The sequence below is a fragment of the Ananas comosus genome, linkage group 1 (assembly GCF_001540865.1).
Source record: "Ananas comosus cultivar F153 linkage group 1, ASM154086v1, whole genome shotgun sequence".
Lineage (NCBI taxonomy): Eukaryota > Viridiplantae > Streptophyta > Magnoliopsida > Poales > Bromeliaceae > Ananas > Ananas comosus.
Window position 1 is genome coordinate 742,982 of NC_033621.1, and position 24,501 is coordinate 767,482.

At 39.6% G+C, this 24,501-nt stretch overlaps 4 protein-coding genes and 1 pseudogene across 6 annotated transcripts; 3 read left to right on the forward strand and 2 right to left on the reverse strand.

Moving 5' to 3' along the window:
* Positions 210–6,292, forward strand: LOC109721490 (U3 small nucleolar RNA-associated protein 4-like). Its single transcript, XM_020249144.1, has 11 exons — positions 210–696; positions 797–940; positions 1,506–1,788; positions 1,863–1,926; positions 2,313–2,426; positions 2,538–2,700; positions 3,410–3,563; positions 3,867–4,456; positions 4,572–4,753; positions 5,177–5,437; positions 5,657–6,292. The coding sequence occupies exons 1-11, from the start codon at positions 529–531 to the stop codon at positions 5,961–5,963; spliced, it is 2,430 nt and encodes an 809-aa protein (XP_020104733.1). The 5' UTR covers positions 210–528; the 3' UTR covers positions 5,964–6,292.
* On the forward strand, positions 6,561–8,169 carry LOC109712495 (putative pentatricopeptide repeat-containing protein At3g28640). The gene has a single exon (XM_020236084.1). The coding sequence runs from the start codon at positions 6,628–6,630 to the stop codon at positions 8,131–8,133; it is 1,506 nt and encodes a 501-aa protein (XP_020091673.1). The 5' UTR covers positions 6,561–6,627; the 3' UTR covers positions 8,134–8,169.
* Positions 8,614–12,285, forward strand: LOC109712523 (annotated as a pseudogene).
* On the reverse strand, positions 12,791–16,118 carry LOC109712504 (TATA-binding protein-associated factor 2N-like). Of its 3 annotated transcripts, none has more exons than XM_020236097.1 (8): positions 15,804–16,118; positions 15,131–15,211; positions 14,725–14,813; positions 14,559–14,633; positions 14,317–14,420; positions 14,035–14,232; positions 13,688–13,815; positions 12,791–13,219 (listed from the first exon to the last, which is right to left on the reverse strand). In XM_020236097.1, the coding sequence occupies exons 1-8, from the start codon at positions 15,924–15,926 to the stop codon at positions 13,049–13,051; spliced, it is 969 nt and encodes a 322-aa protein (XP_020091686.1). In that variant the 5' UTR covers positions 15,927–16,118; the 3' UTR covers positions 12,791–13,048. The 3 variants fall into 3 exon arrangements, with proteins under 3 accessions (XP_020091686.1, XP_020091695.1, XP_020091702.1); XM_020236106.1 differs by having other exon boundaries at positions 13,747–13,815; positions 15,804–16,115; XM_020236113.1 differs by lacking the exon at positions 13,688–13,815 and having other exon boundaries at positions 15,804–16,115.
* On the reverse strand, positions 19,673–22,239 carry LOC109707972 (glycerol-3-phosphate 2-O-acyltransferase 6-like). The gene is made up of 2 exons (XM_020229547.1): positions 21,484–22,239; positions 19,673–21,087 (listed from the first exon to the last, which is right to left on the reverse strand). Exons 1-2 carry the CDS (start codon positions 22,105–22,107, stop codon positions 20,185–20,187), a joined length of 1,527 nt encoding a protein of 508 aa, XP_020085136.1. The 5' UTR covers positions 22,108–22,239; the 3' UTR covers positions 19,673–20,184.

Below are 24,501 nucleotides of genomic sequence, written 5' to 3' on the forward strand. Positions count from 1 at the left end.
TATGGCCCAGGCCATAATGGCTCAGAATGGTCTGTGGATGCTCCGCCCCGTATAACATCGGCCCGTTTCACACTCCAAAACCAACATCTCGGATGATCGGATCTCATAAATATTATATAAAAACGTGAAATCGAATTTAGACCCGTTAAGGATCCGAAACCCGTTTCTCCATCTCCCTAGTCTCTTCCCCTCCCCTCCCCTCCTTCAAACCCTTCAAAACCCTCAGCGGTGGAAGGCGCCGTCTCTTCCCCCTTTCTACCTCATCTCTCTTGCGCGTCCTCTCTCCAATTCCCCCTCCTTTCCCCGATATCTCCATCTCTCTCCCTCGATTGCGAACCCTAGCGTCGATCCTCCGATCGGTCGATTGATTAGGGTTTCCGCCCCCTCCACCTCCCTATGATCTCTGCTATTCGCGAGGAATCGGGGTTGTTAGCTACGGGCTAGGGTTTTTGGGAGCCTTCCTCTCTCTCCCTATCTCACTCTCGCTTCATCGTTCTCGTTCTCGTCTAGTTTTGATCTCCTATTCCGATGAAGAAGCTCCAGTTCTACAGGAGCAGCTCCGTGGAGTGGAAACCCTCCGCCGTGGTGGCGCTCGCGACCAGCCCCGACGGCTCCCAGGTCGCCGCCGCGCGCGAGGATGGCGCCCTCGAGATCTGGCTCGTCTCGCCCGGCTCCGTCGGATGGCATTGCCAACTCGTACGATTTCGAGGCCTCTTCGATCCGATAGGGTTTGAGCTGTGTGAAAGTTTGGATTTTTATTTTTAACTTACTTTTGGTTTTATTTTTGTTTCTGCAGTCGATTCAAGGAGAGAGCGCATCGAGAATTTCTTCATTGGTTTGGTGTGGGCCGAGCTTGGAAGGGTCAGGGTTGGGGCGGTTGTTGTCATCGAGCATAGCCGGGTCGATCTCGGAATGGGACCTCTTCTCCTTAAAGGAAAAGGTACTCTCCCTTCATTAATTAATTATGCTCACTGTTTTGGAAATATAATGAGCAAAGCGCTAGAACTCACTCTACTGTCTAGTTAAAGCAGTTTCTTAGAATACTGTACAAAGTATAGAATGTGAATCAATTATTTGATTTTGCGAGCACTGAGCTGTCTATAAGACTTGAACTGATATGGAACCCCGCCACAAATAATGACTAATTTGATTATCTTCTGTTGGTCTGAATAACTATTTAAGAATGAATCAGACGTTATAAAATATGAAAGAAATTACCTTTTTATTCAAAGTAATCATCCTCTTTAGTTGCTCATATAATCAAATAAGATAAATCTGAAATAATTTATCTGTGATTTTTTCCCCCTTCATTTTATCTACTCAAACAACATCAAAATCAAGTAATCGACATGAAAAAAAGAAGAAGAGAGAATTAGTCTTCCTCCCCTCCTCCCCCGTCTTCTCTATTTAATGACTTTTCTTAATCATTCTTCTTTACAAAATCATTTTTTGAGGATCAATTTAAATTTAACTGATTTGATGATTTATTTTTGTGGTGCTTGTAGAATGTTCTAAATTCCATTGGAGGATCTATCTGGCAGATGGCTTTGGAACCTATCCATGACACAATATCATCAGCCAATGGCTACTCCAATAGTGATGCTCACAGTGACACTGAATCAAGTAAAATTGATGATGACGATGATGACAATGATGAACTAATTGCTGCCCATGTTCATGGCAAGTTTCAACGCTTAGCTGTAGCCTGTGATGATGGCTGTGTTCGTTTATATAATGCCACTGAGTCGGACGAGCTGACTTATATCAGATCTTTCCCCAGGGTTAGCGGTTAGACTCGTATACCTTTTCTCTCCCTTTACATTCAGACTAGTTCAATTCTTTCTGAATGTGTTTTAACGCAGGTCGCATTTTAAGTGTTGTATGGAGCCATGATGCGAAGCTAATATTTTCTGGGAGTAGTGATGGGTATGTTTAATGAATTGTTAGCAGTTGATTGATTACTGAATTTTAGTGACCCAATTATTTGAAAAATGTGGACATTCATTAAACCTCCCTTGGTTTGTTTCATGTTCATTTTGTCACTCATTAAGATGTTTCACTGAACTTCACTCTCTTCTCCTGGTATGCTTTTTGAGTCTGAAGTTCACCTTCCATTACTTTCTTAGCGTAGATTGAACATGGTAGACAAACCTTTTAAAAACATTGTGGAAAGTAATTTGTAACTTTCTCTTACTTTCTGTATGAAGTTTAGGAGTCATCTCCTTTCTTTCATCCATTATCTCTTTTAAGATGCCTCCCAGTGTGGCACTCTTATTGGTACATTCTTATCTTTGTTATATACTTATTTGCAGCCTAATAAGATGCTGGGATGCTACATCTTTCCATGAGATTTATCGAATCACTGCCGGCCTTGGAGGCGGTGGTAGTGGACCAGAACTTTGTGTTTGGTCATTACTGTACCTAAGGTACTAAGATGTTGGTTATGATTATGCTGTTCACAATTATTTTCTTCTCTTTGAACTCTATTGACCTTTTGTATTGTAATTGCTCTGATTTCTTCGAACCTGTTGTTTCAGATGTGGGACTCTTGTTAGCGGGGACAGTACAGGTAGCGTGCAGTTTTGGGACAGTCATCATGGGACTCTTCTGCAAGCTCACACTTATCATAAGGGCGATGTGAATGCCCTGGCGACTGTACCTAATCACAAGAGGGTCTTTTCTGCTGGTTCAGATGGGCAGGTCTGTTCCTTTAGCATTTAGCTGGTTAGTTGGTGTGGACTAGTGCAGTATCTCATTGAGTTGATTTGACATTTGAAATCCTTTAGATAATTTTGTGGATATCTATTCTAAAACTATTCTAATTTAGGAATATCGAATTTTCACCTTGCCTGATGTTATGGATGTTATAAACTTAGTTTGCTGATAAGGTTGTTGATCGAAGTTATAAATGAGCGTGTGGTAGCACTTGTCACAGTGAAGAAAATTAGACAATTAAGTTTCATCATGATTTAAATATGTTCTAGCTTAATGCTATTTGTCACATAAACAGTGAAGACTTTAAAAACTATTATTAAGCAAAAGGTGCACTGATCACGTATCTAATTATAAGTGTGCACTTGTCACATAAACAGTGAAGACTTTAAAAACTATTATTAAGCAAAAGGTGCACTGATCACGTATCTAATTATAAGTGGCAAGTGCATGCAAGGTGTTCTTTGCTTATCAAGGTATTATTATGTAGATACAAAAAATTTTAACTTCTGATACTTAATTTTATTCCTCAGAAAGCCAAGGTACTGTTGGTACCTTCCTAATATTTTAAGGAAGGTAGCAATAAAAACTCTGAATTAATTTCGCACTTTTTTCTCATACTCTCTCCTAGATAAAGCGTTGGCAATATATCTGTTTTGTGCATGTATGTATTGATCTCGTATCGAATCTTGACCAGGTAATTCTCTACAAGCCATCCAATGATGCAAGTGGTCCCAAGGAAAATGGCATTCCTAGAGATGAAGTTACTAAGTGGGTGTATGTTGGATATGTAAGGCCTCATACTCATGATATCAGGGCCTTGACAATGGCTTCTCCAATTAGTAGAGAAGGTTTGCCAGTATAAACACTTTTCATTAACTGAGTTGAATATTGATTTTTAGATGAAATCTGTGGATAGTCGCTGTACTGCCTGCTATTGCTACTTTGTTCTATTGCGATACTACAACTGAGTTCCTAGGCTTTTCACTTAACACTTAAGTCCTCTTCTGAATGTGTAGTAAAGTTCACGGATTAGAATGTTTAAATCAAAAGGACAGTGAATATCACTAAATTGGTAGTATTTATTTTTATATTTTATCCTTGATATTTCTGTTCATGTGACTACATTTTTTTTTTTCCTCTTTTGGGTGCAGATTCTTTGCCTGATGAAAAGGCACCGAAGATTCGTCGTCAAAAGAAACCTGTTGAGTTCAGTTACCACAAATGGGCACATTTTCGTGTTCCAATGCTCATTTCTGCAGGAGATGACACCAAACTCTTTGCATACTCTGCAAACGAATTCACCCAATTTGCACCTCACGACATTTGTCCTGCCCCTCAACCGGCATTGATAAAATTGGCAGCCAATAGCAGTTTAGATGGCGCTTCAATAATGCTTGTTCAGTCGTCTAGCTACTTAGATATTTCACTTGTCAAGGCTGATAGTAATTCGGCCCCAAGTGTTTCTTTTGGAAGAAGCACTTCTACCCAACTTCTGGCTCGTATTAATAAGACTAAGGGATCCCGGATCATTTGCAGCGCGATATCCAGTAGGGGAATGCTGATTGCATACTCTAATCATGTAAAGCCACGCCTATTTGAATTGAGAAGGCATAAAGGGGGAAAAATTAGGTGGTCTCTAGACGAAGTACGGCTACCTAAGGGTTTGCCATGTGCACACAGCATGATTTTTAGTGTTGATTCGTTGAGCTTAATGCTAGCAGGCCATGATAGAAAAATATATGTAAGTATGTCTTTTTTTTAATTCTTGTAGTGAAATAGAATGCTTGAATGATCTTCTTCTTTTGTTATTTGCTACATGGAATTTCTAATAGTACTTCTGGGTTGGTTTGAAACAGGTAGTGGATGTGAAAACATCCGAAGTTGTGAACATCTTTGTACCTCGAAAGAAGGCAGATGACATAGACCCCCCATCCAGTGAACCGCCAATAACAAAAATGTTTACAAGTATGGATGGACAGTGGTTAGCTGCAGTTAGTTGTTTTGGGGATATTTATGTATTCAATCTTGAGACCCAAAGGTTTGTCTTGTCATTTATATTCGCATCTTTGACATTGTTTCCCACATAATTTTCTTTTGGTTGATCATAAATTGCAATTGCAACTAGCATGTTTCCCTCCTCGTTTACCTGTAATATATATGTTTTGTATGAACTTATCTGGTGATTAACAGGAAGACAAGTTTATATTTTGATATCTCACTTTTGATTTAATTTATTGATAACTTTCTAGAACATTATTTTTGTTTGATCAAGAATTTTCTTTTTTGGGGTTAATATGACAATTCAGTCCTTGAAGTTTGATGCCGTTTCAATTCCATTCTTAGAGTTCTAATTTTTGACAATTTACAGCCCTCAATGATAATCTTTGTCTCCATTTCCAGCAGTCATTTACGTGTGCTTACACATTTGTTCGTACAACATTTCTTTTGGTATTTTGTGCAGGCTACACTGGTTTCAATGTAGGATGAATGATGCTTCTGTTACCGCCGGCGGCTTCTCTCCTAGGAATAGCAATGTGCTTGTCATCACAACATCTTCGAACGAGGTGTATGCGTTCGACGTGGAAGCAAAACAGCTAGGTGAATGGTCAAGACGCCACAGTCACCATTTACCTAGAAGGTTTCAAGAATTTCCAGGAGAGGTTATTGGGCTCTCTTTCCCGCCTTCCTTAAATTCAACGTCGGTTATTGTATACAGTGCACGGTATGGTATTTGCCTTTGTTTTGGTGGTATTCATTTGACATCTAAAGATTAGGTAGTTATAGAAAACTTTAGAATTCGGTTGTTTAATTCTAAATAGCTATAGGTCAGGTAAGGTCCATTTGGCTATATGTTTAGTAAAAAAATAAAATAAAATTTCTTGTGTAGTTGAATGGGGCTCTTTTGAATATCTACATTAATCACCTCTCACATTTTACATAGGGCAATGTGTTTCATCGATTTTGGGATGCCCGTCGATCAAGATGATAATGAATTGCCCAATGGTTCAGATCCATTCCTAGAAAATAACGATGCCATAAAAATCACGAGATCAAAGCGAAAGCGGAAGAACCCAGAAGAAGAATCCAAAAGAACCACAAAAAGGAACTTTGATATCTGTTCTTTCAGAGATCCAGTTTTATTCGTCGGTCACCTTTCAGAAAACTCGCTCTTGATAGTAGAAAAGAGATGGATGGATGTCGTCCAAAGCTTTGATGCTCCCATTCATAGACATATATATGGAACTTAAAACAGAGAGGCTTTTGCAGTTTCATTATTTACATCAAGACAGTCCTGTGGCGAGGCTACCATTCTTTTTCCCACTCGGGTCGCCTGACTAATATCCGAGAGAAATGGTATGTAAAATGTATACCAACAGTTTCAGGTGGCTGAATCAGGGTGCTAAACATGTTATTGTGTCAATGAGAGAAGCGCGATGTTTTTGCCATTATTTCTGTAAAATGAGTGCACACTCGATGTTATCCCTACTGGTTTTGTGATATCTCGAAACATACGGTTCACTTGATAATTATTGTTTTGTCATTATTTAAATACTCTACCCTCTTATGTTTTTTTTCACAGTAATGCGGGTTAGTACTTGTTGTGTTGCTTTACTTCTGTTCAGTTTCCTCAAATGGAGAGCAAATATGAAATAATTGGCTATCACCATTTTTTGCCTGAGTCTTTTCATTGGTCACAGGTTCCAAATTCTAACAGCTCCATCAGCACTTTTCTTTCTATAGCAGTAGTTCGCACTGAAATGATATATATATATATATATATAGGAACATTAATTCACATGAAAAACACACTATATAGCCTTTGCTTCAAAGTGTGCAGTGTTTGGTGTGTAGTATGTGTAGCTAGTGCTGCTGCAAAATTTGAATTTATGTGCCGCGGGCGGCATTTGCCCCATGCGGTCGCCCATGCCCCTCTCCCCTGGGGCTACAATGTGGCAGCAGTGCGAGGCCCTCCTCCTCCACCGCCGCTCCGGCGCAGCGGAACCCCGCGCAGCGCACGCCCTCCTCGCCACTGCAGGGCTCCTCCGCCACCGCCCCGATCTCGCCCTCCTCTCCCTCAACTCCCTCCTCCGCTCCCTCTCCCCCACTCTCCACCTCTCCCTCCCCCTCTTCCGCTACATGCTCTCCTCTTCTTCTTCTTCGTCGTCGTCGTCGTCTCTTCCTCCCCCGGATCACCACACCTTCCCCTTCGCCCTCTCCGCGTGCGTCTCCCACGCCTCCCTCGTCCCCGGCGCCCAACTCCACGCCGTGGTCCTCAAGAACGGCCTCTCCCCCGCCGACCACTTCGTCCAAACCGCCCTCCTCCGCCTCTACTCCCGCCTCCCCCACCTCGCCCGCCACCTGTTCGACGAAACACCCCACCGAGACCCCGTCCACTACGACGTCCTCATGACCTCCTACCTCCGCTCCGACCTCTCCTCCCACGCCCTGCGCCTCTTCCGCCACATGTTAGACGCCGGCATCGCGCCCGATTCCTTCGTCCTCACCACCGCTCTCACTGCATGCGCCCACTCCGGCGCCTTAGACCAAGGCATCTGGATCCACCGCTACTTGAGCAGCACTGGCCCCGAATTCCTCGCCGACACCTTCATCGGCTCGGCGCTCGTCAGCATGTACGCCAAATGCGGCTGCATCAAGGAATCCATCAACGTGTTCGCCGCGGTCCCGAACCGGAACACCCACATGTGGGCCGCCATGGTGGGCGCCTTCGCGTCCCACGGCCTCGCCCGCGACGCGATCGCATGCTTGGATCGAATGCAGCACGAGGACGGCCTCCGACCGGACGCTATCGTCCTCCTCTGCGTGCTCACCGCATGCGCACACTCCGGTCTCGTCGAATTCGGACTAGCACTTCTCGCCGCGATGAGAACTCGGTACAACGTACCGCCGGTGCACGAACACTACAGCTGCGCGGTCGACATGCTCTGCCGCGTCGGCCGGTTAGACGACGCAGCCGAGCTCATTAAAACAATGCCGATGAAGCCGAAGGAGTCGGTGTGGGGTTCGGTGCTCACAGGTTGCAGAACATACGGAAACGTGGTGCTCGCGGAGACAGCGGTGGCAGAGCTAAACAAACTGGCGGCGGGGGAAGCAGACGACGAGGGAGTTTACGTGCAACTGTCAAACATCTATTTGAACGCAAATAGGAAAGACGATGCGCGGAGAATAAGGAAGTTGATAGGTAGCAGAGGGGTCAAGAAAGCGGCGGCTGTTAGCGCGATCGAGGTGGACGGCGCGGTGAGCTCGTTCGTCGCAGGGGATCAGGCTCATCCTCTAAGGGTTGAGATCTGGGGGGTGTTAGACATGTTGGTTGATCATATGGAATGTAGAGATGAAGAAGAAGAAGAAGACGATGAAGAGTTGGAATTAATGGAATTGGCATCAGTGTTTACGTGGTGAGTGATTCAGAATAATCAGCAGGGAAGCATAACATCTCATAAAAGCTCTGACAAGGATGCGGAAGCATTTGTTATAGACACATAAAAGAAAGCCTCAACTAGCCATTTTTTGGATTGAAAGCCAAAGAATTAATCTATACTATCAAACGCTCGGTACTATCGATAGTAACATAATTTATTAATTCTATATTTATATAGAGCTCGACTACTATACTTTTATAAATATAATTTTTTTTGTATTTACAAGTTTTCGATAGTTAGATTTATTTTTTTAACCATTAAAAATCCAAACGAACAATTTTATCAAAAATCACTCCGCATACCCATAAGTTCAAAAAATATAATTACACTGCTGGTCTCTGAACTTGCTAACTCAGAAAATTGAAGTCGAAATAGAATGGCATGTATGCGAGCCGGGTATACTTATGTTTCCATCCCCTATAAGGATGGATGACGCAGATAATTTACTATTTTTTCCTAAAAAATTAGTGTAGAAGGACGAAAGAGAAATTTTTTATAAGAGTTAAGAGCGGTTAGCTTTAATCTCTAAATCTAATAGTTTGAGGACCACAAAAAAAAGTTTTTGAAAGCTCAGGGACTGGGGGATGCAATTTACTCAATTCAAAATCATTTCCTCGCCGTCCATTTCTCCCCTCTCTCTCCGTCTCCTCCCCAATCGTCTTCTCCGCTTCCTTCGCACGCCCTCTTCGTCCCTCCTTCTTCCTCCCTCCTCTCTTTCTCTCTCCCTCCACAGGTCTAGGGTTAGGGGTAGGATTAGGTTTTGCGTAGGGGAGATGGGGCAACAGACGCTGATCTACAGCTTCGTGGCGCGTGGGACGGTGATCCTGGCCGAGTACACGGAGTTCAAGGGCAACTTCACAGCGATCGCGTCGCAATGCCTCCAAAAGCTCCCCGCGAGCAACAACAGGTTTACCTACAACTGCGACGGGCACACCTTCAACTACCTCGTCGAGAATGGATTCAGTGAGCCTCTCCTCGATCCGATCCCCTTCGTTTTGCTTCAATTAACGTCGATTTGATCGGATTTCTTCATATATCTTTTGGCCAATTCGTGGATTGTTGGGGGTAGATGCGTGTTTTTTGTCTTGATCCGTTTGTTTTTTTGGATTGGATGAGATCTAATATCATGATTTGCATTCGCCATTCGGCGACGTTATTACAGGTGATTCACATCCAATTGCTGTGTTATTAGGCTATTGAGTGCTATTAGGTTGTAAATCTTTGAGTATTTTGGGAGAAAGAGCTGTAGGAGGAGATTTAGCTTCTAGATCTAGGGCTAGATATCTATATTATTGATAATTTGGCTATATTTTTGCAATGATTTGGCCATTTGGACTGTTGATTCCCTGTATTAAGATGTTAGTGCGTGTTGAATGCAAATTTAAACGGGCTTAGTTATTTATTTTTCTAATTCATCAGTAATGATGTGGTGGGGCTCATCTGAGTCAGGCTTACCTTTGGGATATTTGATTTGCTATTCTTTAGTTTTGCATTTCAAAAGCATTTCAAAAGCGGTTATATCAATCTAATCACTGCTGTGTATAGATCTACAATTGATAGTCCTTCTCTTGCTTAAGTCATTTAAATAGTTTCATCTTCGTAAATGTTGCTGCATATAGATCTACAATTGCATGTCCTTCTCTTGCTTGATTAATTCTTTTTTTTTTAAAAAAATAAACACCTATCTGAGGATAAAGCAAGGTGATCATTGCTTAGCTTATGAACGGAGAGAGCATTGGCCCCTACACCTTTTTTGAAAAAAAAAAAGGAAAGAAAAGAAAAAGAAAACACTGCTCAGCGAGGCAAATTCCTAGCCCTTTCACTGCTTAAGGCTTACATTGTGCTGGTGGATCCATGGTGGCTTTTGTTTCCATCACAAGGAACATGAATATGATTCTATCTACTTAATTTTTTTTTTTTTCAATTTCATTCTTTTCTCTCGATAAGACTGTTGAATCAACGTAGTCTAGATTATTGCTATGTTTCCATATCTCAAAATTTTGTCATCGTGCTCCTTTCATATTTGTTGGGCTTTATGCTAATGCTATAATATAATGTTCCTTTTTATACTTCTGTTACAGATTTTTTGAAGCTCTTTATGACAATCTAATAGTTATCAGCATGATTTGAAGAATCTTATGGTTTGAGATATCTGCTTTTCTATAAATTTGTCTTGGGATGGGATATGGAGGATGACATGTTTGTTATATTTGGTCCTAAACAAATCAGTTTTATTTTGTGAATAATAGATCATGCAGAGCAGTCAATTTATTTGCCTCTGTAGAACCTGAACTTAGTTCCTGCCTTGAGCTAATTTATCTGAACTCTGGAAGTATTGGATGTAGAGAGCTTTATCTCAATCCTCTTGTATAAGTGCTTCCTCTGGTGAACATAGCAACTATTCTTGCTTATCAGTCTAAATTATATCAATTTCTCTGTACATTTCTTTTTTGAGAAAATGAATCATTATACTTTTTGAGTCATATCTTCATTGAATTTCCTGGCTAACCCCTTTGCTATCTTTGTTGATGCTTCTTTTCCTCGCCTTGGCTCTATTTGAGTTTATTCTTTCGTTGGCCATATTCATCCGGCACGTAGTTCAAATCACATCTTCAGTAACTAAATTTTCATATCTTTGTCTTCTTGTAGCTTACTGTGTGGTTGCAGTTGAGTCGGCCGGAAGGCAAATTCCAATAGCTTTTCTCGATAGGGTGAAAGAAGAATTCACCAAGAAATATGGTGGAGGGAAAGCTGCAACTGCTACTGAAAAAAGTCTCAACCGAGAATATGGGTAATAATTTCTCCTGTCTTCTTTTTCTCTTTCGAGTTCGTGTGAAAGCCTGCGGTCATGACTTATCACCAAAAAATGTTTTGTTTTACCATTGCAGCTCGAAACTCAAAGAGCACATGCAGTACTGTGTCGAACATCCAGAGGAGATCAGCAAGCTTGCAAAGGTTAAAGCCCAGGTTTCAGAAGTCAAAGGAGTGATGATGGAAAATATTGAGAAGGTAAAGCATTTTTCTTTTTCTCCCTTTTCTTTTCTTTTATTTTCCCTGCTGCAGTGCATCAAGTTTAATTAACAACAATGGTTGGTATTTTATGCGTCTTTCGTTTTCCTCCCTTATTGTTAGATGAAAAATGAACTAATGCTATTGTATATGCGAACTTGAATTGTCTAATGATTCCCCAGTTATCTAATTTTCATTCTCCTTGCAGGTTCTGGACCGTGGGGAGAAAATCGAGCTCCTTGTTGACAAGACTGAGAATCTACGCTCACAGGTTTGCAACAATTCTCGGTCTTTTGTTTTGTTTTGTTTTTTTCACTCAAGATTATTCTGCTGGGGAGGCTAAAAAATCAGTAGTACATAAAAGCAGTTAGGAACTAATTTACGTTGTAAGTGACATATGAGTTAATTATTTTGATTTGGTTTTTCTTGGGGAATATGCTTTCTATGTCTCCCACTAAAGAGACAATGTGCATGAATAGTCCTGCAGCCACCTGTTTCTCTAGTTCATCTTATACGATGGTCGCTGCTTCCTTGTTAGGCGCAAGATTTTAGGCAGCAAGGGACGAAGATGCGGCGAAAGATGTGGATCCAAAACATGAAGATGAAGCTCGTCGTGCTGGGTATCATCATCGCCCTAATCCTCGTCATCATCTTGTCCATCTGCCACGGTTTCAAATGCTAATGTGCGCTCACTCTATTCCGCCTTCGCATTCAAAATACAGCATTCTCTTTTTGCAACTAAATCCTGTTGCATTGTCGACTTGTGCTGTGGCCTCCGCAGATTTTAACTACTTTGAGTAGCTTCTCGAGAAGATGGGTTGGGTCAGAATGAGATTGCGAGGTATCCTTAACTATTTTGTGGTTGCTCTGGATGTATAGAGTGCACTCATTTTTTTTATTTTTTTAACGCTTGTTGCTTTACAATTACAGGAGAGTTGTTTTGGTTTTAATCTGTCATAATCTTTTCTTATTATTTTGGTCTACTGGCGATTCATCTTCGGACGAATATCTGTTGAGAGTTTTTAGTCCTGTTTCATAAGGCATAATTGAGTTTGATACGAAGAGGTAAAGTGTAAGCGAACTGCATTATCTAATTGCGAGAGATCTTACTTGTTCTCAGAAAGTTTTTCCTTTTAATTTTATATTATTATTATTATTATTATTATTATTATTATTATTATTATTGTGTCTCTCCAAAGTATGCAATCTTTTGCTTGTTTAGTGTTTTTTTTGGTGCTTGTTTAAAACAAATGCAGGGAGGTCGATCGGGCATTACCCCAGCGAGCATTCAGAGTGCCTGAGTGCGCTGGAGTGCATTTGCAAAAGCTCTGAACCGAATAGAGGGCACAAATTATAAGTTTCTTTCTCAACAGGTCGAGAGTAGCTCAATAAAACTTCGTGATATGCATATTCCCCAATACTTAGCGAGATGCAACCCGATAGCACCCAAAGGAAAAGCACTATTTAGTATTTACTTGCTCAGAGAATTAAAAATCTCTCTCATGAGTCATAACTGGGGCGGGAAAAACACATCAGAAAATTTAAGTCAACTAACAAATATATATAGTATAATAATCATCTATAATTCAGTCTATCATGCTTAGATCGGCAGAATTAAGAAACAAAGCTTTTAAACAAACATTTCGGGGTTAAAATAAACAACTGCAAAATTGACTTCTACTGCAGGCCGTAGAGTTGGTGGGTACAGGAATAGTGAAGGGCAATGAATAATCGCATGCTCAAGTACTTGAACCACAGAAATTACGAACATGAGATGACCTTGCTAATATTCTGCATAATGAAATTAAGCACCAAACCACATAGCTTATGATTAAACCTTAGCGATCAAACAACCACACCTCACATTTGACAAGCCAATGGATAACTCAGTTCTTTTTCGCAAGAAACAACCAAGCATGCTGTGAGAAGTTTAAGAAGCCATCACCCATTTTAATAGGCCTGGTTCCCTCTCCCTCGGCCCCCCATCCTTCCTCGCCCGCGGATGTAACCTCTACCTCCGGGCCCTCCACCACCTCTGCCTCTTTCATATCCTGCACCTATAACATTTGATACGGAGTATAGTTATTTTATTAAAACAAGAAAACAATTATCTTTATATATCCTTATGATGAAAGCAGAAATAGGAAAAATAAAGCTTTTGGTGGGGCTTGGAATTTGGAAAATGCAATAGTTTATCAAGAGAGACTCCTTTAGTGATATTCAGACAATCTGATGATAATGGATAAGATTTACTTTGTTTCCGCATGCAATTGGCTAACTTCGCACTTCCTATGCACCCAGGGTTGCATCACTTACATACGAGTTCTCATTATACACACTTTGTAAGACAACTCATGCATAATTTAGGTCACAACATTACAATGTGAAAATACTCTTTGGGCCTAGTACTTGAAAATATGCTACTTTAGAAACACAAACTTATCTCTAAGTTTGACCTCGGGAGGCAAGAACATATTGATCGCATTGGTAGAGAAATGGAAAAAGAATCTAGATTTAATTACTACCATTCTGGACGCACATAACAGCAGAGAAAGGGGCACAGTTTGCTGTTTTAAGAGCTTACCACGGTAACCCCAATTTCCTCTACCTCGCCCGCCACCCCGACCCCAATTTGAGTTCCATCCTCCATTTTCTACCAAGAAAATGTTAAGTCAGTAAAAAGAAAAAATCGACAAGCCTAGAGATAAGTGACAAAGAAACCTGGAAGAACAATAAAGACAGGAAAAACCCATCTAACATATTAGTTTGTGACTTTGACTAACAGACATCTCTTCAGTAAGCACAGCCATTTGACAAATTACAAATTATTCAATATCATAACTTGGAAGTAGAAACAAGGATACAATAATACCTTGGTTGTTCTCATATCCTCCATATCCACCTTGATTGTAGTTATATCCTCCATATCCATCCTGATTGTTGCCATATCCACCATATCCACCTTGATTGTTCACATATCCACCATATTCACCATATCCTCCTCTACTCCACCCTCTTCCTCTTCCTCTACCTCTCACTATTCTTCTACCACGGCCTCGTTCATATGAATCTACATCAAAAACTCTGAAAAGTATTTAATCGTTTCATCAATTAAAAATTTACCTGCTACGTACAGGACCTTAATTAATATGACCTTGTGTTTGCCTTGTTTGATATTGTGGCGGCTGCTGATACTGCTGGGTCTGCTGAAGTCTTCTTTGTTGCTTTGGCTGCTCTGCATGAAGTGGAGCTTGGTATCTACCAGATACGTAACAGATAGATCATGAGAAACAAAATGAAGTCATTATGCTGTATTATATAAGCTTTCCTTCAGAGACTAATAAAGGATCTCCACTTGGCGTTTCATATGAAAGTGGATAGTATTAAACAGATTACCCAGGGGAATTCTTATTCAGCTCTCTCAGCGACAAAGAGATCGAGATCATTGAAACATGGCGTGTCAATTCCAATCTGCACCAAAATAATAGAAACACTAAAAGTTTCATGGACAAGTTGCTCAATACTAATATTGAAGAAAAGCAAAACCTGTAAGAGACTTAACGGTACAAGGCCCTCTTCAACAGGCTCCCACACATCAGTGATACTGACAGAACTGATAGAGGTATCTTGATGCAACCCAGGGTTCCTTTTCTGTAGTCAAAACAGATTGGTGAGGGGACCCAATCATTCAGCATATATAAGGTAAAATCTTTGAAGACCCCCTCAAGTGTCGGCATTTAGGTAAGAACACCCCCCAACCCCAAGAAAAACTAATTTTCTATTTACAAGACCCCAACTTTGGACTGTTTTGATTTTAGCAGTTTCCATTAGTTGAACTAGGAATTGCATCAAATTTCAATTTCCATTCAATTAAAATTTAATGTCTCTGATGATTTTAGCTGAATAGTTGAGGCAGTCTTCATGCATTTTACCTATATTTAATGAAGGGGAGAGAAACGGTCGCCAACCTTTATTATCTCTGCAATAGCCACAGCCTTGCTGATTGCCTGTCCCATGGCCTTCAAAACAATCTCTCGCACCCGTTTTTCCTGATCAAAGAACAATCAAACAGATGTAACTATCAAAATGCAGAACTTCACTTCTTTGTAACCATCTGCTCTCTCTTTTCCCACACCATCAACATGCATTCACTATCCACGAGTAGTGACTAGTGAACAAGATTACATGTTAATGTTAATGAAGGAAATGTATCCTCCAAGGAAACTGTCTAGACTCTAGTACAGCTCCAAATGTGCTGCTTAAGAGATAGTATAACTTTAATCCACTCGCAATGCATGCCATGGTTATCTAATGTAGAGCAGCAACCATACATAAAGAAACTAATCATACATAAAAGCGCATTTAACAGGTCGTAGAAAAAAGAAAGCAATTAGCTGTGAACAAAAGTAATGCATGGTCCAAAAATACTTCAACAATGAGTAGGTTATAGAAGAAAACTAACAATGACTTGTGAACACCGTACAAATCACAAAAAGCACAAATCCACATAGAAACAGAGAATAACGACACTCACTATGCAGCAACAGTCACCTCCGTAAGCTTAACATCTTGTGGAAACCCTAATCTGAGATAGAACAACCGAACGAAAGATCTAACAGAGACGAGGAGACAAGGATTCACCTGTAGGAGGCTCGTAGCGTAGCTCACATAGTTCCGGATGAGTCCCTGCGACGTGATTCGGATCTCGTTCTCGTTTATGACCGATTCCGGCCGCGGCTTCTCCACTCTAGTGTATCTATCCATGGCGCGCGAGCTCCGCCTAAACCCTAGACGACGAGATCCCTAATTCCCTAGGGCTAGGGTTATGGTTACAGAGAGAGAGGGGGCGGTTGGGGGCGAGGTGCGGAGGAGGAGAATGGGGGCCCTCCAAAACCCTAGCAGGGTGGGGAGAGGGAGAGAGAGAGGTGGGATAGGGGAGAGTTTTATATATATACACGGAAGAGACCATGGGATTAGAATTTAGAGGAGAGATGCTTAACACAATCGGATGATGCTTAAAACCTCTGGTGAGGATTTTAACGGCATCCGCCACATATGCGGATTCGTTTGTTTAGAGAGTGGAGGGCAATAAGTATTTAAACTACGAACCATTTTCAATTTACTATATCTAATTTTTTAAAATTTTAATTTAAATATGTAATTTTAAATTTATTTGATTTGAGTCCGGCGATAAAATTTTTACTCCCAAATTCAAGTTAATTGATTATTTTAATAAATCTATAGTTACGACAGTTTCAAATTTTGAAGCTAAAATATTTATGATTATTTCAAATCAAATAAATTAAAATTTGAAAGATTGATAGTTGACTAAAAGTAATTCAAAGTTAGATGATTTCTCTATGCTTCTACCCTTGTTTTTTAGTCCAACTTATTGCTCTAATAAGTAATAACATATATTATTGGCTATCATATAGAGCTAGTCACGTTATATGTATATATTAATATATAAATAATAGTATAGTATAAAAGATGCTTTATAAAAACATTGTTCTTTCATGCTTTTTTAAAAAAAGGAACTAAAAAAAACTACTGATGTACTATAGTACTATTGTATAACATATAAATAAGTCCCATTTATTATAGACCGTAGTGAATTATGAACGGACCAGCTCGCACCGAGTACATTACAGCTAGGTCAAAATTGGACCAGGTTTCGCAAAAAACTTTTTTTTTTTTTTCCCGCAACAGTAATTTAGCAAATGATTAACAATAAGCAATTCAAATTATGCCTAATACTGGTTCGGGTTGAACTTAGACGGGCCCAATGGGCCTAATTTCGGTCCAGGGTAATTTTCTCTGATTCGGGTCCAGCCCGACCCCAAAGTTTTGCGATTACACCACGCCGATATTGGTCCAAAACGGCCCGCCGGGTCGAACCGGAGTCAAATGGAAAGACCCAAACCCGGTAATAGCGGACCAGGTTTGATCTCTCATAAAAATTTGGAAAAACTTCAAATAGTCCTCTTGTGGCCCTGTGGTTTCACTTTTTCTCACTTTAGTACTCTGTGGTTTAAAGTATATCAAATTAGTACCTTATGGTTTCGCAGTTTCTCACTTTAGAATCATGTGGTTTAAAGTGTATCAAATTAGTACTATGCGGTTTTGCACTTTCTCACTTAAGTACCCTGTGGTTTAATATTTCATTAAGAGAAAAATAAAACCACAGGGTACTAATTTGATATAAAAATAAAACCACAGGGTACTAACTTGATACAAAAATAAAACTATAGAGTACTAACTTGATACATTTTAAACTATAGGATACTAAAGTGAAAAAGTGCAAAACCACAGGGTACTAACTTGATACACTTTAAACTATAGGGTACTAAAATGAAAAAGTGCAAAACCACATGGGGTTTTTTGAAGTTTTTCCTAAAAATTTTATTGGTCAGAAGGGTTGAGCCAGGCCAAATTTGTTCAAATAAATTATTGATTTTTCAAATTTAAATTTACTTTCTTAGAATATGGTGGGAATCAAAAGTATTGATTCGTCCAATAAGTCTACATACTCTATATAGCACTATCTATGTTTAAAATAACTTTTAAAAGGAAAAAATAAAAATTAGATTGGATTAATGACATGATAATATACCAAATTGTCCTATATTACTGCAATTTTATATTCGTCTATTGAGACTTCCAAACTAAGTAAAAGAGAATTTCCTGCCATAGATTCTTAGGACAACTGAACTGAAAATTTGTCTTTTGTTTAATTTGTATTCTTAATTTTAATTATCAAATCTAGTAGCAATTTTTTTATATTCAAATTTATTATGTGTTAACTGATCATATATATAATGCAAGTGACAAAGGACTTAATGATTTGTATATTTGGTTCTAAGTTCAAAGCTCAGTTGTTTCATACAGTGACATTTTTAGCTAGATTTATTTTTTTTCAGAAAATGAAAACACCATGTTCAACCATTTGATCAATCTTTTGGTGATATTAAGCCAAAGAAAAATAGCAGTAACTTTGTATAATTTACTCTTAATTAATTAAGAGTTCCACAAACACAAGTTAAGTTTGAGTAGTCGAAAAGAATTTAATGAGACTAAGCTAAATATTCGTGTGAAAGATTAATGACAATGATCTTATATTAATCTTAATGATATTACTTCACTTTGAGTCTCTCCATCCTCCTCTAATTGCCCCCTCTCTTGAAATAAGCAAATCCATATTATCCTATATATCATCATTCATGTAGTTGAAAAGAAAGGGAAATAATTTAATGAGACTAGATATCTATGTGAACAAAAAACGACATTTATCTTATCTTAATCTTAATGATATTACTTCACTTTGAGTCTCTCCATCCTCATCTAATTGACCCCAATAATGCATATTATTATTATCCTATCACCATTCATTGCCTTTTCTTTTCCTACTATATATAAATTATATCAGGTACGTTGTATATCTGCCCACTTTTACTGTCTTTTATTTAAACTCAAAATTGCATTAATTTTCAGGATGTTTTCTGTATTAATAATATGAACAGTTAACTTAGCTGTAAATGCAACAGCAGAATTAGTTAACAGTTATTCAAAGACTAATATGAGATCATTTTTTTTTATTTTTTTGAGAGCAAAAAATAGCAAGCTATGAATTTCGTTCTTTTTTTAAGAATTGAACTTAGTTAGAAATATAATGTAATTAATTAAGCTTCAAACTTAAGATCTCAAATATCAGCCATTCAGTTTTTAGTCAACCACGCTAGATACCGCCAATTAATATGAGTCAATTATTGTTATGTAATAAATGAAATAAACGAAGCGGGTAGCGTGCTACCTATCTCTCAAAAAAAAAAAAAAATTGTTATGTAATCCATCGGTTAAGCTTAATGTCAGACTCAGTAAAGTGGACTAGAAAGACTATTTTTGTGTTAAATTGAAGGACTGATTAAATTTCATTGTTTCTTATTGTTTTTTTTTTTTTAGTTAATCCTTATAGACTAATTTAATAGTAACTAAATTTCAATTGACTCATATATTTACGAAAATAAATAAGGTAAAAGATGCGAGTGAGAATATGACCTAGACTCTCAGTGAGGGAAAGTTGAATTTCTAACCAAAATTTTGCATGATCTTAGGAATAGTTACCGCGTTAAATTAATTGTTGAACAAATTTGTTTTCAATTTTTATTGTGTTGTCACGTATATATCATGCTTATATTTTTTCCGTTCTAATAGTGTTCTAAATCTGCACAACCTTACCCTTTTTGAACAATGAAAATGATTGAAGACAATAAACAAGGAAATGAAAGGTGCTAATTAATCACCTTATATCCGATATTGCTTTATTCAATTAACACACATGCATGCATCTGGGCATAAATCCACACTTAATTAATTTAAAAATTAATTAAATGCGTGCACATTAATAATATAATTACTTGGTCTTCATAGTAATCAATTCCTTTGAAATGTCGTTTACTCCACTCCAATGCTTGCCCAACAAAATATCTTCCTTAAACGAGCAAAGAAAGAGATAGCAAAGCAGAACAACACTAAAATATATTTACCTTTTCTTTGTTCTTAAATATCCGTACAATAACATCACACCAGGAAATACGTACAAAATAATTAATTAATACACCATAAATGAAGAACCAATTCCTTTCTATCCTTCCTTGCATGCAACTCAGCAGTATCCGAATCATAATATGTCAATATCTGCTGAACAATAATTTCGTCGCAATTTACCAGATGTTTAATCACGTAATTGCCCTCGAATCATATTTTAAATAAAATAATTTTTTTTTTTTTTCATATGTTCATCAGAAACGTCTGATCAAATTGACAAAAACAGTATATGTGTGTGGTGGGCTATATATATATATATATATATATGTATATATACGGACGAAATTACTTTTCAATGCTTCAAAATCAAAGAGATAAATATATATAGTATGGGTACATAATTAACTAGAAAATAATCAAAAGATTGTAATTAAGTAGCTAGGTACGTACGTAGCAGTGGAGATCAGCTAATTAATAATTAACAACCCATAAGTTTGGTGTATTGGGCCTTGTTAGGTTTGGACGCAACGGTCCCATCGTTCCCGGCGAGGGCCCTGTACTTGTCCTTGCGCGTGAAAGTGGTGCACTCGTAGGAGAGTGTGGCTGCGATGAGCTTCTGGATGTAGTTGGCCACTTCATGGCTCGACTTGGCCCCGGCGCACGTGAGCTCACGCGGCAGCTTGCTCAGGAAGGTCACCTGGTACGCGGGGCTCGGGTTCATGAAGAAGTAGAACGGGTCCATCCCCTTCCACCCCGTCGCGGTCGTGCCGTGGAACATCGTCATCCGGTTCTCCATCGCCACCGGCACGATCTCGTCGGTGAGCTCCGCGAAGAGCGCGGAGAACCGCAGGAGGAACGGCTCGCGACACGTGGTCCCCTCGGGGCAGATGACCAGATCGCCTTGCTGGAGTAGGGACTTTATCATCGCCGCGTCCCTGGCGCGGTCGCGGGTGAGGGGGACGGTGCGGATCGGGGAGAGGATCTCGGAGAGGCGGGAGACGGAGTAGGTGACCGCCGCGATCGGGCGGCCCAGCGCGGTGGAGAGGAAGATGGGGTCGAGGAGGGTGCGGTGGGAGCAGGCGAAGAGCACGCCGGACCGGGACGAGGACTTGTCGGCGGGCGGGGGAGGGGTGCCCTTCACGATGACGCGGACGCCGAGGGCCCAGAAGGCGTAGTAGACGAGGGGCATCGGGAGGAGCGCCCCCGCCGCGATGCGGAGGCAGGCCAGCAGGAAGCCCACGGGGATCCACAGCACGGTGAGCAGGGCCAGCACCGGGGTCGGCTTCTGCACGAGTCGGCCGTCATGGAACACGATCGGCTTCGGGAGCTGCTCCCGCCTCACCGCCTCGACTTGCGGGCTTGATGGGACCACATATCCTTCCTGTGTGTTACGAAATCACATCATATAACTTTCCTTACAAAATTATTATTAATAGAGTCGATATCAGCCTAGCTAATTAAGAAACCACTACTAAATTTTAAAAAGATCACTATTATTCTAATCATATAATTTTTTAATCCAAAAGTTAAAACCTCTATAACAAAAGAGTTTAAACACTATCAATATATAGTATTCTCAATCCAATTATAACTCGATAAATAAATAGAATTAAAGTAGCTCAGAAGCCATGCGTTAACTACCTCCACATTTCTTATATATAATTGATCTCAATGCAAACTTCATGCATGTGTTCGTACGTAGCTCACTAACGTATATACATACATGCCGTAATAAAAAAAATAACCATGAAGCAGTTATATGCACGTGCGTACGTACCTGACAAAGTTTCATGAAGGGGTAGTCGGTTTTCCGGTCGCCGAGCCCGATCTCCGGCGACTCCTCCCCGAACACCCTCTGCAAAGCCGTGGCCTTTTCCGCCCCGACGAGAACTCCGGGGCGGCGAACGAGCCCCGTGGCGTGGCCTCTGTAAGTTTGGATCTCGGTCCCGATCACGGCGTCGACGCCTAAATAATCCTTTAGAAACGGCTCCACCATGATCCTAGGGTTGGCCGTGAGCATGCACCGCCTCCGGCACGCTGAGAACACGCGCCACGATTCGGGATGGAGGTCGGAAGCGTAGAACTTGGGCAGCACAGCCTGCGCCACCGACTCGATATTGGCGACTCTCATCCCCGCGATCGACGCGAAGATGAGCAACTGAATCCCCGCCGACTCCGACACCAAGTAGTAGAGAAGGCCGATGATCGGCGACGCCAAGAGGAGGAAGAGAAGGCGCAGCACGCCGCCGCCCTCGAACGCGATGAGCGCAAAGTAGGGGAATGAGCTCCTGCCGCGCAGCAAAGTGCCGTCGAGGTCCGCCACCACCGTGTGCGTCTCCCGGCCTTCAGACGAGCATTTGTCGACCGTCGGGAACACCTCGACATCGCCGGTTACAGCCATGGCTTTCTCTCTATCTGTAGAATTTCTTTTCTTTTGTAAATCTTTCTAAGGAGGAGAGTGTTATGGTTTGCTATGCTAGTGTTGGTGTGTGGGGGTATATATAATGGGGAGAAGGGAAGAGAAGGTAGAGTGAGAGCAACAGAGGGCTCTGTGGCTGGTAGGTGGTAGAACGCAAAAGCGAGTTTACACTTAACATGGAAGAAATTATTGCATGCCCCTAGTGTATCCTTACAACTCATGCACCGACTCAACGTACATAATAATATCTTAAATTTTGAAAAAAAAAAAATTATTAAAACAATATTATATAACATCGAAAAAGTCTGTGCATAAAATATTGAAATTTTTAAAAAATTAGATGTTAGATTGGTTCTCAAAATCAACAAAATAGTCAAAAATAAAGTTAATATTGAATTGACAAATAATAGATGTTAAAGAAGGGTAGATCTCAAATTGCTTCCTGTAGTGTAGCTCATTTTTATTTTATCATTACGTGGTTCAAAAATTTTTGCTCTGCCATTTCTTTTGGTTTTGCTTATTTTAACTTTGCCTTCCTATAGTTTAGCATATTTTTTATTTTGCCGTTTTTATTTTTTTTAAAACAAAATTACTTTGCCATCCTATTTTATATAATATTTTTTTGTTGGAATAAAAAATAAACTACATGAGTGGAAACTACAAAGTAATTATGTGCAAAATCATAGATATCTTAGATATTAAAATCAAATTTGACTGACTGAATTTTTGTTTTGAAACCTCTCATAAAATGTTAAGCAATGTTTATACTTTTTTTTTTTATTTAAAGTTCAGTTTTTAGTTTTTACACGCCAATCTAATAATTCTTATTTATCTTTTTAATATTAAATATTTTTTTAAAAAATTATCTACATCGTTAGACAGAGTTGGGTGTACAAGCATCATTACTTTAAAATAAGTTTTTTAAATATACATATATGATGCACTGGGTGCATGCAATAATTTTCCGCTACTAATGTGAGAAACATTCAAAAAATCTGTTGAGGTGCATTGTACGCGCCGCCCCGCTCTGGTAATTAGTACAGGAGGGGTCGAATTGGTCATAGGCAATACCGCTTCTTTTGACGTGTTCTAACTCTCTAATTACTCGGGCCATTGTCACCCAAGTTATTAAGTTATCATCTCCAAAGGATTTGTTTCTTTTTTTTTCATTTTCTTTCCCACTCTTTGATCATGACATTCCCCCTTATTTAAGGGGAAAAAAAATAAAAAAAGCTTCGATCATAAAAGGAAAATTCATACTTTTTGAAACGGTTTCATAGTCTATATTGATAACATCAATTGAAGGTCTTTGATTGTAGTGAAAAGAGAAAAAGCGACGAAGTTGCCGATAAAATATAAAGATAACAAAAATTAAAGATTATATAATTGTTAGAAGATACTTTAGATGTTGGGTTGGGCTAGCTGCAGCTTGACTTGGGTTCGATCGAACCAGCTTGAACCGGAACAGCAAGCGTGCGCCCACTCGATACGATCTGATATCCTATTCGACACCATTTCTGAATGATTTAATCGAATCCAATTCGACCCATCTCCATCTGACTCAATCAGGTTTAGGGTTGGATCGATTAGGATCCACGAAAAGCCTAATCAAGTATGATATTATGTTGGGCTTGGATTGGAAATTTGTCTAGGTTGGGTTAATTAGAGTTGACCTTCAACCCGATCCGATCTAATTTGTCCAAAATTGCAGCCCTAACTTACTGGGACAAAAATTAACTAAGCATACATCCCACAGCATACCCAGCTAAAGTTTTTCACATGAATTCAGAGTTATACTTCATAGTTTTAGAGATGATCCATTGGTAGAAAAAAAAAAATAGTAGGTCTACCGTACTATTAGAAGTATAATAGCTCGTATGCTCTTAAGTTTCTAGTCATTCATCAATTTTAATGGATGATTACAATAAGAGAAAAAAAACAAATTTGAGAAAAATTTTAAAAAAGGAGATATTGAGACATCTAATTTTTCTCCGATTTCTCTTCTTTTTCTCATCTTAACTGCTTATCAAAATTGATGAATGGTTAGAAATTTAAAAGTATATAGGTTATTGTACTCCTAATAATATAGTAGTGTTATTCTGTCTGTTTGTCTGTCTGTCTGTCTCTCTCTCTATATATATATATGATTACGAAGCCTCTCGGGGGTCCGCGAAAACTTGTAGCATTGCCCATGTTCGCTATGGGACAAAATTTTTTGCTTTTGAAGTTTGAACAGAAGGTGATTTTTTATGCGTTCCGCTGAAAGACAATTGATGCTGTAGCATCGTGATCTGATTAAGATTACAATACAAGAGTTTAAAAAATTTAAGTACAGCATATTCTGTACATAGTTGGTGTGAACAACCAAAAGAAGTA

Coding starts and splice junctions, on each gene's coding strand:
- LOC109721490 (XM_020249144.1), top strand. CDS start 529: ATGAAGAAGCTCCAGTTCTACAGGAGCAGCTCCGTGGAGTGGAAACCC. Junction 1,927..2,312: donor TTTTCTGGGAGTAGTGATGG/GTATGTTTAATG, acceptor ACTTATTTGCAG/CCTAATAAGATGCTGGGATG. Junction 5,438..5,656: donor GTTATTGTATACAGTGCACG/GTATGGTATTTG, acceptor CATTTTACATAG/GGCAATGTGTTTCATCGATT.
- LOC109712495 (XM_020236084.1), top strand. CDS start 6,628: ATGCGGTCGCCCATGCCCCTCTCCCCTGGGGCTACAATGTGGCAGCAG.
- LOC109712504 (XM_020236097.1), bottom strand. CDS start 15,926: ATGGATAGATACACTAGAGTGGAGAAGCCGCGGCCGGAATCGGTCATA. Junction 14,233..14,316: donor TCAAACAAGGCAAACACAAG/GTCATATTAATT, acceptor TTTTTGATGTAG/ATTCATATGAACGAGGCCGT. Junction 13,816..14,034: donor AGGATATGAGAACAACCAAG/GTATTATTGTAT, acceptor TTTTCTTGGTAG/AAAATGGAGGATGGAACTCA.
- LOC109707972 (XM_020229547.1), bottom strand. CDS start 22,107: ATGGCTGTAACCGGCGATGTCGAGGTGTTCCCGACGGTCGACAAATGC. Junction 21,088..21,483: donor CCTTCATGAAACTTTGTCAG/GTACGTACGCAC, acceptor CGTAACACACAG/GAAGGATATGTGGTCCCATC.